Source organism: Oncorhynchus nerka, linkage group LG24 (genome assembly GCF_034236695.1).
Source record: "Oncorhynchus nerka isolate Pitt River linkage group LG24, Oner_Uvic_2.0, whole genome shotgun sequence".
Classification (NCBI taxonomy): Eukaryota; Metazoa; Chordata; class Actinopteri; order Salmoniformes; family Salmonidae; genus Oncorhynchus; species Oncorhynchus nerka.
This window is the reverse complement of record NC_088419.1, coordinates 56,755,230-56,770,550: the sequence shown is the minus strand read 5'-3', so window position 1 is coordinate 56,770,550 and position 15,321 is coordinate 56,755,230. Positions and strand designations below refer to the sequence as shown.

The 15,321-nt window shown below is 43.4% G+C and overlaps 1 protein-coding gene across 2 annotated transcripts in view; it reads right to left on the bottom strand.

The window, feature by feature from the left end:
* The window catches only part of LOC115108728 (fibrillin-2-like), a 97,102-nt gene that overhangs the window by 65,587 nt on the left and 16,194 nt on the right, over nt 1–15,321 (bottom strand). For both annotated transcript variants that reach the window (XM_065008987.1, XM_065008986.1), the window contains exons 5-6: nt 9,337–9,432; nt 9,130–9,225 (exon numbers count right to left, since the gene is read on the bottom strand). In XM_065008987.1, coding sequence (XP_064865059.1) covers nt 9,130–9,225; nt 9,337–9,432 — 192 coding nt within the window. The remainder of the gene's footprint in view (nt 1–9,129; nt 9,226–9,336; nt 9,433–15,321) is intronic.

Genomic DNA, 15,321 nt, shown 5'->3' with positions numbered 1-15,321 from the left:
AATAAAATACATGGTCTGAGAGGGGCTGTCAGGAGGAATGTAACATAAACCCTGGAGAAGTGGTTTAAGTTGACCCTCTTGAGTTCTAAAGGAGATGTACAGATAGATGAGGCAGCTTTGTTGTGGAAGCGCTGCTCTTATTACTTCCTGGTGCAGTTAAATGAAAATTAAATCACAGCCAGACAGAGAACGAGTGAACGCGAGATAGACAGAGGGGAAGTAGGTCAAACCCAGCAGAGAGAGAGAAAGCGAGAGAGGGATTGAGACAGATACCAGCAGGCTCTTACTGTCCCCTCTCACTCATACCCATGACCTGACAATCTGGCCTGGACAATTTGAGGCCGGGAATGCGAGTCCCCATCCGAGCGGCAGAGACCCACTGTGGCGATAACAGTCACGCACATCTGGGCTTGATTAATCTGGCCTGGTCGGGACCAGGAAGGGACAACCTCTGGTCCAGATGTGTCCATCTGGAACTCTGAATCACTCTGGGCCACATCCACAACCCCCCACTAACTAACAAACTAAACCCTCCATACATCCTGCTCTTCTACCAGTCAACTCTGCATTAAAAACTCATGTAAATCATAAGAATCACACTAATGTTGGACTCATATGGTCCAATGCTTTATGTCCATCATGCTTTCATCTGGTTTTGATTTAATCATACATCGGAACAATTTCAGTAAAACTAAGTTCTGGAAGTGAGCGAGGAGCATGAACAGGACCTTTATGGAGAGCTATATGGAAGTTGTTCATGCAAAAGGTATGAGATGACATGGACGGGAGCCATTTAAAGAAACAAAGAGAAAGAAAGAGAGAGAAGAGAGCTGGCAATTGAGCTGCCATTCCTTTGATCAGCAGTGAGACCCTCAAAGTGAGGAGGCGTCTGGGCGCTCCCATGGCCAAACCTTTCAGAAGCAGCGCTAGACGACTGCTTGAGGATCTAGCCAAGTTCAGCAGAGCCCTGTCTATGTGTGCATACGACTGAAGGAAAACACACCGTAGGTCGGCCGCCAAGCTAGGCCAAACAAAAGACTGGAGCGCTCCGAGCGCTCACTCTTTTAATGGACTCAATAACAATCGCCTTGCCAGGGTGTCTATGTCTCAGCGCCACAAGACCCGACTGACTCAGAACCAGACAGACAGGCCAAGCAGTGTGTGTGTGTGTGTGTGTGTGTGTGTATGTTGACCATGACCAGGGAACATGAACAATCCAGGCCCAGAAGAGTTAGAAATGGGAATGGGGTATAAGGAACCGAGGTACTGGCTGGGCCGAAGTCGACAACATTCGGAAGCAATTTGGTCTAATTACAGTTAAAATTGCTCTATAGATCCAAACTATTTGCCAGATCCCTCCCTCCTGTATCCTGCCTTTCACCACCATCTGTCTCATTTCCAGGTATTTTCAATTTCCTCCACATGCTCCCAACGACGAAGCACAGATCACTAGAAATCAAATTCTTGGCCTTTCAAAACTCAGCAAAGGCTACCTAATAAGTTAAGACAGCCTCCTCATAGGAATGCAATGCATATCTGTTACATTAGAAGCAAGGCCAAAGTACTAAACATCTGCCAAGATGTGCCGGCTAAGTGTAACCCATCCCAGAGTTGGGTTAATGAGGTCACATTATGGACTCTCACCTACATAAGATCTGTCCAGCCCATCAGATCAACATCTGTCACTAGGTCAAACGTGATCTTTCCCTATTCCCCTTTTCCTGCCTGAGAGAAAGCCTCTGATGAGAGGAGATGGGAATGGGACAATCTGGCAGGTGAGAAAAGGGATGCTAATCCAGTCTGGAAAGCCGGCCAAGTTGTTTGGGAAACGTTCCCGACGTCAAGCTGCACGATCACAGGGAAGAGGGAAGGAACGCCGACATGCCTTCTTATGTCAACGGTCGGTGGAAACCAAGGGAAAGCAGGAGAAAATCAGCCAATTCCAAAGCCATACGTAGATGATGTATGGAGACTAGGGTTGCACATTTTACGGAATATTCAGAGGTGGAAACCTTCCGTGGGAATATATGGGAATTAACAGGAATATATGGGAATTAATGAAAATATATGCAAAATAATATTAATACCATTTAAATGTAGATGTGTTTTGCATTGGAAATATTTACCATATCATATGGAGACAGAAACAAACATTTGACCTTATCATAAGTAGACATAAATGCAAATGATTAAAACCTTCCAATATAATATAAATAAATAAAATGGTTACGAATTTAACTTTAATTAAATGAGTTGACTCTTCACATGGGATGATTTCACAGAACAACAAAAGAAAGGGAATATTGAATGATCCCCAATGATCCATCGCATCTCTCAAAAATGTTTTCAACATACATCTGTAAAATGATAACCAAAGCTTTAGTTTCTAGACTGTCTCCTCTCAGGCTTCCATGGTCTTCCACCTGGACCTCCTCAATGTCCACCTCTTGAACATCAGACTGAGGCCTCATCTTTATTGTCACTTTCCAACCTTGTTGAGGATGGCTCGTTGTCAGGCTCTAAAAGCCTCAAATTTGCCCAGATTGCCACCAATTTTTCATCCCTTGTATTGATCAGCCTGTTGCGTGCTTGCTTTGGTGTGTGTGTTCCCAAACAAAGACCAGTTGCGCTCTGAGACAGCTGATGTTGGTGGAATTTGGAGGATAATGGAGGCAACAAGGGAAAAAGGGGAGTTTTACTTCCTTGCCAGCGGGCTACAGTGCGTAAATACCCACCGCAAATCCGCACGAAGACTAGGGTTGAGTTATTGTAGGTTTTTGGGAAGCTCCGTATCTCATCTCTTCTGTGGTGCTCAGGGTGATTGTCAGTTCTCTGGTTGTGGTCTGATGTGCTCAGCAGAGGGGTTCAGCAAGATTATTTACTTATGACTATGGTGTCTTATGTAGACGAGTTCATTCGCTTTCCTTCAGAGGAACTGTTCGAATTATGTACTAAAGAACAGCTGTTGAAGATCGCTGAACACTACAAGGTTGAACGATTGAAATTAGTGAAATTCTGTTACGTTGGGAAGTGACTGAATCGTTGGGAGTTGTTGTAAAAATTAAGGACCCTGATCTTTTCGTTGGAGTTTGTAGCTGATGCGGTCTCTTGTGCCCTGTTCCTGAATGTTTACGTGACTGACCATTGTTTGGTGTTGTCATGTCCTATCTTTCCTGTCTGTTCTTGTGTTCTTTCCTCTTAAATGTTGCTTCCTGTGCGTAGAGGCTGTGTCAATTTGGGAGGCAGAGGCTGTGTCAATTTGGGAGGCAGAGGCTGTGTCAATTTGGGAGGCAGAGCTCGGTTGGTTCCGGGGTCCTTGTTGGTCCCCGGTTTTATGGGGGGAATGTGACAACCCTCCCTCTGCCGTAATTCTCTCTTTGTTCTTGTTTCCTTATTAGGATGCTGGTGGACGGAGTTGGGAGGGTCGTCAGCTACATGGGAAACACGTGGGCCCGGTGTGTCCCAGGATAAATAGACCACTTCCCCATTCATGGAAGAGACTCTCTCCATGCAGACACTTTTTTTTATTTGGTTGTGTCTTGGTGGTTTTTGGTTGTTTGTTTTGGCACCGTTCAACACCCTGCATTATCACATTCATGCATGCAAAACACTCACTTACACTACTGATTACACACACCATTGTATATTGTACTTAGTTTACTTTATTTAATACATATATATTTTGTTAGTCCTTATCTCCACGTTGTCTCCCTTTTGTTATGGGCTTTGAGCTGGCTCATGACACAGCAGACTGTGATATGGCCATTTCTTGGAGAGACTCATTCCCCTCCAAGAGGCTGTCAAACATGATGACAACACCACCCCAACGGGTGTTGCTGGGCAGCTTCAATGTGGTGCTCTTATTCTTCTCACTTTGCTTGGTGAGGTAGATTGCTACTGTAACTTGATGACCCTTCACATACCTAACCATTTCCTTGGCTCTCTTGTGTGTCCGTTTTCAGTGCCATGATGTCCTTGAGGAGCAGATTCAATGCATGAGCAGCACAGCCAATGCGTGTGATGTGAGGGGAGGACTCCTCCACTTTAGACCAAGCAGCCTTCATGGTCGCAGCATTGTCTGTCTTGTAGAATACTGGTTGAGGGGTGGAGATGTAGTTAATTATTCCTTGCCCACAAACATTCAACCACCCATCAGAGATTGCAATAGTCTGCTTTCTCTATGATTTGCTTGACCTTCACTTGAACTCTGAATCCAGCAAAAGAGTAGATAAAGCATGTCTGGTTGGAGGGGTGTATGCTGGAAAAAGAACATTCAGAAGTCTCTCCCAATACACGTTGCCTGTGAGCATCAGAGGTGAACCAGTTGCATACACAGCTTGAGCAAGACATTCATCAGCATGTCTCTGACTATGTTCTTCCATTGAGTCAAACTTCTGATTCCAGGAGGACCATGAGCTGTTGCTATCGATAAGGTGTCTGATTTGAACTTGAATAGAAGTATACAGACTTTTGTCAGAGGTTGCTTCTTGTGACCGCTGAGGGAACTTTATGCACTTGGCCAGATGATTCTGCATCTTTATTGCATTCTTCACAAATGATTTGGCACAGTATTTCCTTCATTAGCTGCAGTGAAATGTCTCCACACATCAGATAGTTCCCGTGGCATTTTCCTATAAAGATTAGGAAAACAAATACAATTCCATGTAAAAAATAAATAGCTAAGCAGTTCGATTAAACAACTCTGTCAGATAAATGTTTTTAAATGATATATGTCTGAAAAAAAGTAAATTAACACTCAGTTAGCAGGCTCAAGCAAGCTAAACCCCACATGGTAGCAAAACCTAACTGTTAGAAATGATTTAAACACACTCTGCTGTAGGCTACTATTTACTAGTTAACAAAAATGAATGTCGTATACAATATATTCACCCCACCTAGTATTGTAATCGAAACTTACCAGAAAGCATGTAGTCCTTGGCTCAGACAGTGTAGTAGTGTGGGCTCAATAGCATCTAATTTGTGTGCAAGATCTTGAGAATCAGCTGTACATGTGATGGAAGAATGCACTGTGCATGCAGAGGGTTGCAATTCCATTGAATTGGGGATAGTTTAACCAAAACATCCCACAAGACCTAGAATCCCACAAGACCCACTGTTATACGTAAACTTTTTTGATGGATTTAAGCAAAATACCCCAAATTCCAGGGCTTAATTTCCCATGGAAAGTTTCAGACCTTTTGCCACCCTAATGGGGACAAATGGAGGGTTGAGATAAGATATTATTATACTCAATGAAACATGTTGTGATTACATGGGAAGAAGGCAGTCATTCATACTGGTCTGGAAAGAGGTCAGGCTCCTCAGTGAGTGAGGAGGAAACAGAAGACACTCACAGGTCTTCCTGTGGCTGCTTCAGTTTCCTGACCTGGAGGCTCTTAGACTCATACAGCTGAGAGATTTACAACTCACTGAAACAGGACGGACCGTGTCTTCTTCTCGTCATCTCTTTATCTCATAGCAGAGACAGGTGCTTTTCCACTTATCCCAAGCATGTTTGTGTGTGTGTGTGTGCGCGTATGTTTGTGCATACATCTGACTGCATGTGTGTGTCTGTGTGCGTGTGTTCACGTAAGCTTGCGTGCATCAGTGTGTATGTGTGTATCTAGCTACACCCCTCAAATGTATGTACACTAGGTGTGTGTGTTATTCTCATTTTGGCACAAACTGTGCTGTTTCTGTTTCTGTTATCAACAGCATTATCAACAGCCCTTAAATCTACTTTCCCTTCAGCTTAATGGCTCTAAGAGGCTGAACCCTTCCTCGGGACACTCACCCAAACGTGATGATACGCTAGAATGCGTCCCTGTGTAAACCCTTGCTTTGAGACGGTGGGAGATTGTGGGAGACACAGGGGAAAGTGAGGGAGATAAGCTCAAACGCAGGATAACAATCTTGGCACCAGACCGCTTTGTTGCCTGACTGGTAAGTTAATAGATAGCATTCTTTGAGGCAGAAACCGCCACTGTGGATAATTATGCAGAACACACACACGTCTGTGGAAACCCAAGTGAACACACAGGGCTACAGTACAGATACAGGACAGTTCTTGCTCACCCATTAAACATGTGTTTTACGGTCTGTTCTCACTCGTTTCACTAATCGTCTTTGCACAGATACATTTTATTCCCATCTCATGTCCATTCTAACAACAGTTTCTACTCTAATTCAGAACAAATTGACTTACGGTAGCCTGAGTTCCAGTGTATTTCTGCTGTAGTCATCTTGTCACATTCTGGTTTGTGGCATGTGGCATTACTGACTGCAGAAACAGTCAGGCACCCAGGCTACAAGTAGACATACTACTAAAGAAGTGTCCTTATCTACTGCTGTACTAAATCGCGTAACATTAATAGGACATTTCTGGGCTCCATTGGGTACATTGAGAGGACTCTCGCTTCTCAGGCCTCAACTGATTGTCCACCAGACAAGATCAAAGGCTACCCTTCACTGTTCCTCTTAGGACCACTCACAAATGTATTTATGATTTGTTTATGGGAGAAGTACCAAAATGTAGTGCCAATATGAAAAGCAGATGCAAAAAAAACAGCATGTTTTTTTTTATAACATTTCCAATGACACAAAACATAACATGGACGATGTCATTAAAACAACATAAAAGGCATAACATGGCGATGTCATTAAAACAACATAAAAGGCATAACATGGCGATGTCATTAAAACAACATAAAAGGCATAACATGGCGAGGAGGTAGAGTTACTGTACTGTACCCATTACAGAGTTTACGGGTTTTTGGCAGCATGTCCCATTCTATGAAGTCTCTATGGAGCGAAAAAATGACACACTTCTCTCCCGAGGACACACCCTTCCCTTCCACTGGGGGAGCCTTTGACAGATTACATGATGGAGACAGAAATAGCAACACTTCCCCCTTTCCATCCCCTCGTCATCGTCCTGACGTCATCATGGGCCAGCTCTCTGGGCTGGACTGGGCTGACTGTGTGGGCCCATAAGGGTAACACTGTTCACTATTGGACCTGAGCCTGGTTAATGGGCCGAGATACACTGGACACGTGAGCAGAACAACTCCCCATTGCCGCATTCATACAGCTGCTTCGTAATGAGAGGGCTTGGTGCTCCAGGCTGCAGAATGGACAGCTGCAGGCTGGAGGAGGCTGGGGATGGTGGGAAACTCAGCTGATTAGAGAGGGGCCCGAGTGGCTGTCAGTCTCCACTGTAATTCATGCTTAACTAGCCTGTCAGTGACACACACACACACTCCTCTGCGCCTCACCCTGACAGAGAAACCTATTAGACCAGCAGCTTTCCCTGTGACTCATAGACAGTACATCGACAGAGGAAAACACCCACACCTACTGTAACTGTAATGTACTGTCAAAGCACCTCTGGGCTTGGTTTTACCGTAACACCTCACTTCATAAACCACTAATTGCAACCTTGGAGATTCAAAGATTTATCTAGCTGGACGTCTTCACAGGACAGAGTAGTAAAATCTCTGGTAATAATGACATGTTAATTCTCACTGAGTTAAAAGGAAGCCCTGGGCTTATGTGAGAATTAAAGCACATCTCTCTTTAGGTAGATGTGGATGATTGAGGAGGCTATTGAGGGACAGTTTTACAGCCTCTCCCAGACTTCAACGGACACAGTGAGGAGGTCGGGTCAGCGCCACACACGCAAGTGCACGCGCACAAACGCGCACACACATTGAGGCGGTGGGAGGTTTGCTGGAGGGCTGAGGGGGTCCGGTGGTCTCCCTTCTCTCAAGACTGTTTTTGTTTGGCCGCGCCTCGCTCTGTGTACACAGCTGGGGAATCCATTTTTACTTTTACCCCCTGCCTCTACCTCCATCCCTCCCTCGCTCCACTCCTGGAGCGAGAATCGTATTGTGGAGCAAGAACCGTATTTTTTATTGCCAGATTTCTGCGAGCCCCCCCCCCCCCCCCGTTGTGTTTTCCAGGAGAAAGGGGAGGTCAGGGGAGAGGTGGGTTAGGTGAGGGGAAGGGGTCGAGTCATAGCTGGAGGCCATACTAGGTCTGTGACCACTATGGGACAAGTCTGTTGGTACATTTTGGGGACGAGCTGAAATCCAATTCATTAATTGACAAGCGCAGATCCCTTTTTCTGAGGACCTTTTGACTCATGAATTGGAATCGCAGCTCTCTTCCAGAATTGACTGAATTGAAATGGCATTGATCCAGACCCTACTGAGACACTCCCCAGTGACACATAGCCCCTCCTCTTGGCTCTTACCTCTTCCTAACCATTCATCTTAGCTTTAGCCTCCACAGAAGGGAGTCCACTATCCACAAAATTAGACAACCAGATTACAGCCAATGGTCAAGTCCAGGGAGACAGACCCCCACCGTGTCTGTATGTGTGCACTTACTGTATGCAGTCACACTACGGTCACACTATGTCTAGACTGATATGAAGTTCATATATGCAGTAGATCAAAGCCTCTAAAGGTCCTGGCTCACTATCTTCCACAGCACTGGTGGGTGTGTTGTGATAAAGCGCGAGGGGGGGGGGGGGGGGGGCAGTCTGTGTCGCCACATGATTGTGTGGCGTCTCTCATCAGAGTCCCAGGCACTGTTGTGATAATGTCTCTTTCTGTTCGAGGTTTTCATCAACTCTTAAAAGAACCAATGGAGGTCGATAGGCGGCTTCTTTAGTGTTCAAAAAACTACGTGTTTCAGTTATAGTCCTACAGCGCTGTTTCCCAACTCCGCTCCTCCACTACCCCCAACAGCACAGATTTCTGTTGTTGCCCCTGACACGCACACCTGAGTTGAATCAGGGTTTTTTTGACGGGTGCGACAACTAAAATGTGTGCTGTTGGGGGTACTGGAGGACCGGAGTTGGGAAACACTGATCTACACTGGAGTTGCCCATCCCTATATACACTTCAAACACTTTGGTTGTGAACACTAAATATCAAGAAACATTCCTCTGTCAACTTCAATTTATCCTCCAAGAGTCATTGAATCGCTCTACATATCCAGCCTGTGAGCAGACACAGGGTTTATGGGATGAGCCAGGATCCTGTGTTGATAATGTAAACCGTCTATGAGCAGACCTGTGGGTTTACAGTAGGGGTGAAGTGGGATGACTGGGGAGGCTCTTACCTCTCTCGCACTGCGGGCCAGTGAAGCCGTAGACACAGGCACATCTGTTGGGCCCAATGCAGCGCCCGCCATTCTGGCAACCATTCTCACACACAGCTACAGAGAGGAGAGGGGAAGAGGCGTGTTAGGGTTCTGATACAGCCGGACAGAAAAACACACACACGATAGCCGGGGGAGTGCGGTGTTCAAAGTGAGGTAGATACTCACGCTGTCCACAGTGGTTGCCGGTGTAGCCTTTCTGACAGGAGCAGGAGTCCTCTTGGCAGCTGCCTCCGTTCATACACCGGACATTACAGCTCTGCACTGTGGGACACATACAGGGGTCAACAGACGCAGCCGGGGAACTGCTACTGCTAGCCAAGAACCTCAACTCAACCAGCTGGTCACACACACACAAACACACACACACACAATGACCTCCAAAGGGAACTTCAACGCCTCAGGTGCTCGGTTTAACTTGGAACATCATTACAGTTCAACTCCATATTTGTGTAACAAGGATCTAGTATCAGACCTGTGCCAATGACTAACAGTTAGTCCAATGCCTGGTAGTGACACTTGGGTACTGACTGTCTTTTACATACTGGTATTTGGACAACCTTTTAGTTTAACTCAACTATATCAACACTCACTTTTCACTATTACAGTTTTGTAGCCCGCTCGACTGCAACAGAAACGTCTGGGCTGTATTTGTGTAGAGCTAATTGTATTAGTCTATTGTTGAGCACTGTACTGCCACACAAGGCCCAGGCCGCAGTTTAATCAAACAGACCGTGGAGGCTATAAGTTGAGCCAGCTGTGTCCTATAGATGGGAATGTGCTGAGATCAGAAAGCTTCAATCCTGGCGGAGCAGCATTCTTAGAACTCTAAGCAGCAAGCTTTCCACAGACAGACAGACAGAGACACTTAGTATATTCGGGGGGAAGTGGGGAGATGCTCTATCCAACCAGATCTGTCAGAGACCAGCCAGCCGATAGCAGAGACCAGCCAGCCGATAGCAGAGACCAGCCAGCCTACAGCAGAGACCAGCCAGCCTACAGCAGAGACCAGCCAGCCTACAGCAGAGACCAGCCAGCCTACAGCCGAGACCAGCCAGCCTACAGCTGAGACCAGCCAGCCTACAGCAGAGACCAGCCCATAGCAGAGTGGTAAAATGAGAGGGCTTAGTCAGTCTCCCTAAAAACGCAGAACATTTCATGAGACTACTTCCACAGTAATTGATTCTGGCAGATGCCTATGTTTCTACTCAGCCTGGGTAGAACGGTACATGATGCCCATGCAAGCCGTTGATTGGAAGTTGGAACACCCTTCTCCCTCTCTCTCTCTCTCGCTACCATCTTTAATTACTGTCATTCATCTCTTTCTCTAGGTTGCTGCCATCTTTAATTACTCTCATTCATCTCATTCTCTATCTTGCTGCCATCTTTAATTACTGTAATTCATCTCTCTATCTTGCTGCCATCTTTAATTACTGTAATTCATCTCTCTATCTTGCTGCCATCTTTAATTACTGTAATTCATCTCTCTATCTTGCTGCCATCTTTAATTACTGTAATTCATCTCTATCTTGCTGCCATCTTTAATTACTTTAATTCATCTCTCTATCTTGCTGCCATCTTTAATTACTGTAATTCATCTCTCTATCTTGCTGCCATCTTTAATTACTGTAATTCATCTCTCTATCTTGCTGCCATCTTTAATTACTGTAATTCATCTCTCTTTCTCTACAGGCTGTGATTCATGAGGTGGCGAGGGGATACAGCATGACTGGATTTCCTGGACCCCTTCTTCGCCTATTCAGTTTTTCTAGAACTTCCAGTTACTGTAAAATGACCCAGTAGTACCATTCTGACTGACTGTGCACAGCAAACCTAGCTAACGCCCAGTCTGACTCTAGGTCTGGCTAGCGTCTCGTGCAGACACTTAGTGATGGATTAGCGTGAATGCCTTTGGACAAGAGGTTTATGAGTTTCTGTACAGGTCTGCACGGCATGAGGGAAGACCGATCTTTTCTCCCCAGACTCAACCTCAGCTCAACTCAGAGCTCCAGGGCAGTGGGCCATATCGTTTAACTACCACAGCATTCAGGCTAATCTCTCAGGCCAACAGGGAAATGAAACATGAAAAATGACTCTATTGACTGATTGCAGCGCCGAACCTCGATGCACTGCAAGGGGGAAAACAACTAGCGAGGACACAATTTCCCCCCACAATTTTTCATGACGTAATCATGCAAACGTTTCAGATCGGGAGAATTCGTCAATTTTTCAAATGTCTCTCATCCGTTCCAGAAAAAATGTTCTAAATAGGTCACAAAGGGAGGGGCGAGGGGGGGGATTGGAAGAACATCAGACATGGCTGTAGACTCAGTTTACAGAACTTTTGTGTTACAGCACGTTTAGGGTTGAAGGGGTTCATGTGTTTTCTCTGTAATGGGGGGTTGGTGGAAATAGAGGGGGTGGAAGGGGGAATAATCTCACTGGCTAGACCAGCTACCCCCACCCCCAGATGAGGAGAGATGGTACATTCCTGTGACCGGTGCCTAGAATGCCACACGTGCAGGAGGTTGGGGTCCCACAGAACATGAACCACAATGCACCTCTGTGTGGCTGCCCTGTGGGTCGGCCTGCATCCTCCACATCTGTGAGTTTTTTTTTGACGGTAGGTAAACTAGTGGGTTGGAACATTGAGGGACTTTATGGCTGTGTTCTGTTCTGTACTGGCTTATACACAGCTCCTGGGATCAGTGACATGTCAACGTCAGGTTCACTATGGAGATGTCATGCTGTGAAATACACAGGCTGGTGCTGAGACTTTGATGAACCGTGTCTGAAACGATTCACAGCATCACGTTTTTCATCGTCATTTCAAATCAATTTGGCTTATGTAAGAGTGTAGTCTAGTGTAGTATATATATATAAAAAATTGGAGACCTCTTACACTTCAGTGTTGTGATACAAAAATCCTAGCAAAATGCTTGGCACACAGAATTTAAAAAGTATTGTCAGATATTATTTATCCTAATCAGACAGGTTTTTTACATGGACGATACATTGGAGATAATATAAGACAAGTACTGGAAACAATAGAACACTATGAAATATCGGGGACACCAGGCCTGGTTTTCATAGCTGATTTTGAAAAGGCTTTTGATAAAGTACGACTGGAGTTTATATATAAATGCCTAGAATATTTCAATTTTGGGGAATCTCTTATAAAATGGTTAAGGTTATGTATCGTAACCCTAGGTGTAAAATAATAAATAATGGCTACATCTCAGAAAGTTTTAAACTATCTAGAGGAGTAAAACAAGGTTGTCCACTATCGGCATATCTGTTTATTATTGCCATGGAAATGTTAGCTGCAAAGATTAGATCAAACAATAATATTAAGGGATTAGAAATTCGTGGCCTAAAAACTAAGGTGTCATTGTACGCTGAAGATTCATGTTTTCTTTTAAAACCAGAATTGGAGTCTCTCCCCGGCCTCTTATAGGATCTAGATACTTTTGCTATCCTCTCTGGATTAAAATAAAATTATGATAAATGTACCATATTACGTATTGGATCACTAAAAAATGCACATTTTACATTACCATGTAGTTTACCAATTAAATGGTCTGACGGAGATGTAGACATACTCGGTATACAAATTCCAAAGGAAAGAAATTATCTCACTCCAATAAATTTTTATAGAAAGTTAGCAAAAATAGATAAGATCTTGCTACCATGGAAAGGAAAATACCTGTCTATTTGTGGAAAAATCACCCTGATTAACTCCTTAGTTATATCACAGTTGACCTATTTGCCTATGGTTTTGCCTACACCTAGTGACCTGCTTTTTAAATTATATGAACAAAACATATTCCATTTTATTTGGAACGGCAAACCAGATAAAATTAAAAGGGCCTATTTATATAACGAATATGAATTCGGTGGGCAGAAATGATTAAATATTAAAGCATTAGACCTCTCACTAAAGGCATCAGTCATACAAAAGTTATACTTAAATCCAAACTGGTTCTCTAGTCAATTGGTACGAATGTCTCATCCTATATTCAGGAAGGGCCTTTTCCCCTTTATTCAGATTACACCTGCTCACTTTCGGTTGTTTGAAAAGGAAATAATCTCCAAAATATCTTTATTTTTTAAACAAGCCTTAGAAAGTTGGTTGCAATTTCAGTTTAATCCACCTGAAAGGACGGAACAAATAGTACAACAAATATTGTGGTTAAATTCAAATATACTAATTGATTAAAAAAAACTGTATTTATCGAAGAAATGTTTAAAAAAGGTATACATTTAGTGAATGATATCATAAAGAGGACTGGTGGAGTTATGTCACACATGCAGCTAACACAGACATATGGAAATGTCTGCTCTACCCAAAATTACAACCAATTAATTGCAGCATTACCACAAAAATGGAAGAGGCAAGTAGAAGGGGAAAAAAGTAAGGAACTTGTATGTCGGCCTGTATTAAAGAACATAAATGGTTAAAGAAAAGTGTGATAAATAAAAACATATACCAATTTCATTTAAGGACCAAAAAACTGACAGCTGTGCCATATAAATTGCAAAATAGTTGGGAAGAGATTTTCGATGTACCCATTCCATGGCACATGGTTTATGAATTGATACACAAAACGCCGGATTCAAAACTTAACATTTTTCAATATAAATTACTATACAAAATTCTTGCACCTAATAGAATATTATATATATGGGGGATGCAATCTTCCCAGCTCTGCAGATTCTGCTGTGAGGAGGCAGAGTCATTAGATCATTTATTTAGGTATTGTCCATATGTAGCTCATTTTTGGTCACAGGTCCAGGAATGGCTGAAGAATTGCAACATTTGCCTAGAACTAACACTACAGATAGCAATACTGGGTGATTAGAAAAGCCATAGTCAATCAATCAATAATATAATACATTATTTTAGCAAAAATGTTTATTTTTAATTTACAATCTGTAGAAGCTATGAGAATAGGAAGGTTGAATTATTTTGTGAAGCATCACAGCACAGTTGAAAAATATATGGAAAGTAGAAATCCGAAATGGATGATGTTGAGAGACAGATGGGAGGGGTTGAGTGGAGCTGAAGGGTGGGACTAATAACAAGATAAACAATGTAGGGCATAAGGGATCTGTAGAATGTATATAGGTTCGGAGCTTTTGTGAAATAGCATAGTTACAAATAGAAATCAAACTGGATGGACATCAGAAATAGAGGAAGGACTAAGAACAAACAAGAGGGAACTATTGTAAAGTAGACTGTGTCTGTAGAGTGTGTATAAGATGTATGGATTGAAGGTAGAAGCAGAAGTGTTTATTAGTTTACTCCAATTGGGGGATCGGCGGAAGGGTTTGCGGGGAATAATAATAAAGGTATATTCTTTAAAAAGTATGTATGTCTATATAGGTATGTGTATGTATATATATGCATGCGTGTATGGATATATATATTTACCCCAAAAATATGGGGGATTGGAAATGATGCAGACAATTACATCTTTCCGCAATATTAAGCTGATCCACCCTCAAAAAAAAGAGAAAAAGAAAAGAGTGTAGTCTGGTGAGTTTGGCTGATTCACATTTCTGTCTTTCAGTTACGAACTTCAGTAAACACATCTGATTAGTAAAGTTACATCAAATAGGGCTGGTTTTCCGGATACAGATTAAATCCTAGTCCTGGAATAAAAAGCATGCTCAATGGAGAATCTCCATTGAAATAACATTTTATGCCAGAGCTAAATCTGTGGATTAATCTGTGCTAGGAATCCAGAATAAATTAATTTGTGGCAGTGATTAGGATTTCCAAGAATGGAAGCCAACGCTTTTTTTCTGGGGCTCTTCGGTCTGTGTCACAGATCTACAGGTATATAATAGCACTTTCCCAGAGTTGAGCTGTGCTGAGCCTGTATGGACCCCGTTAGTTGACAGCTGTTTCCGAGGGACTCTGAGGTAGCGTTCACGGACATTAGAGGGTAATTATAGTTATGGGAAGAGGTCCAGATGACTGGACTGATCCTGGGCACAGCAACGCAGATCTATTGGTCAATAGTCCTTTATATTGCCTATATTCATTTATTTGTCCGGAACCATGTCGTAACAAAGTGCTCTCTTTATGTACTGTTGTGTTGTCTCTCTTGTCGTGACGTGTGTTTTGTCCTATATTTTTATTGCATT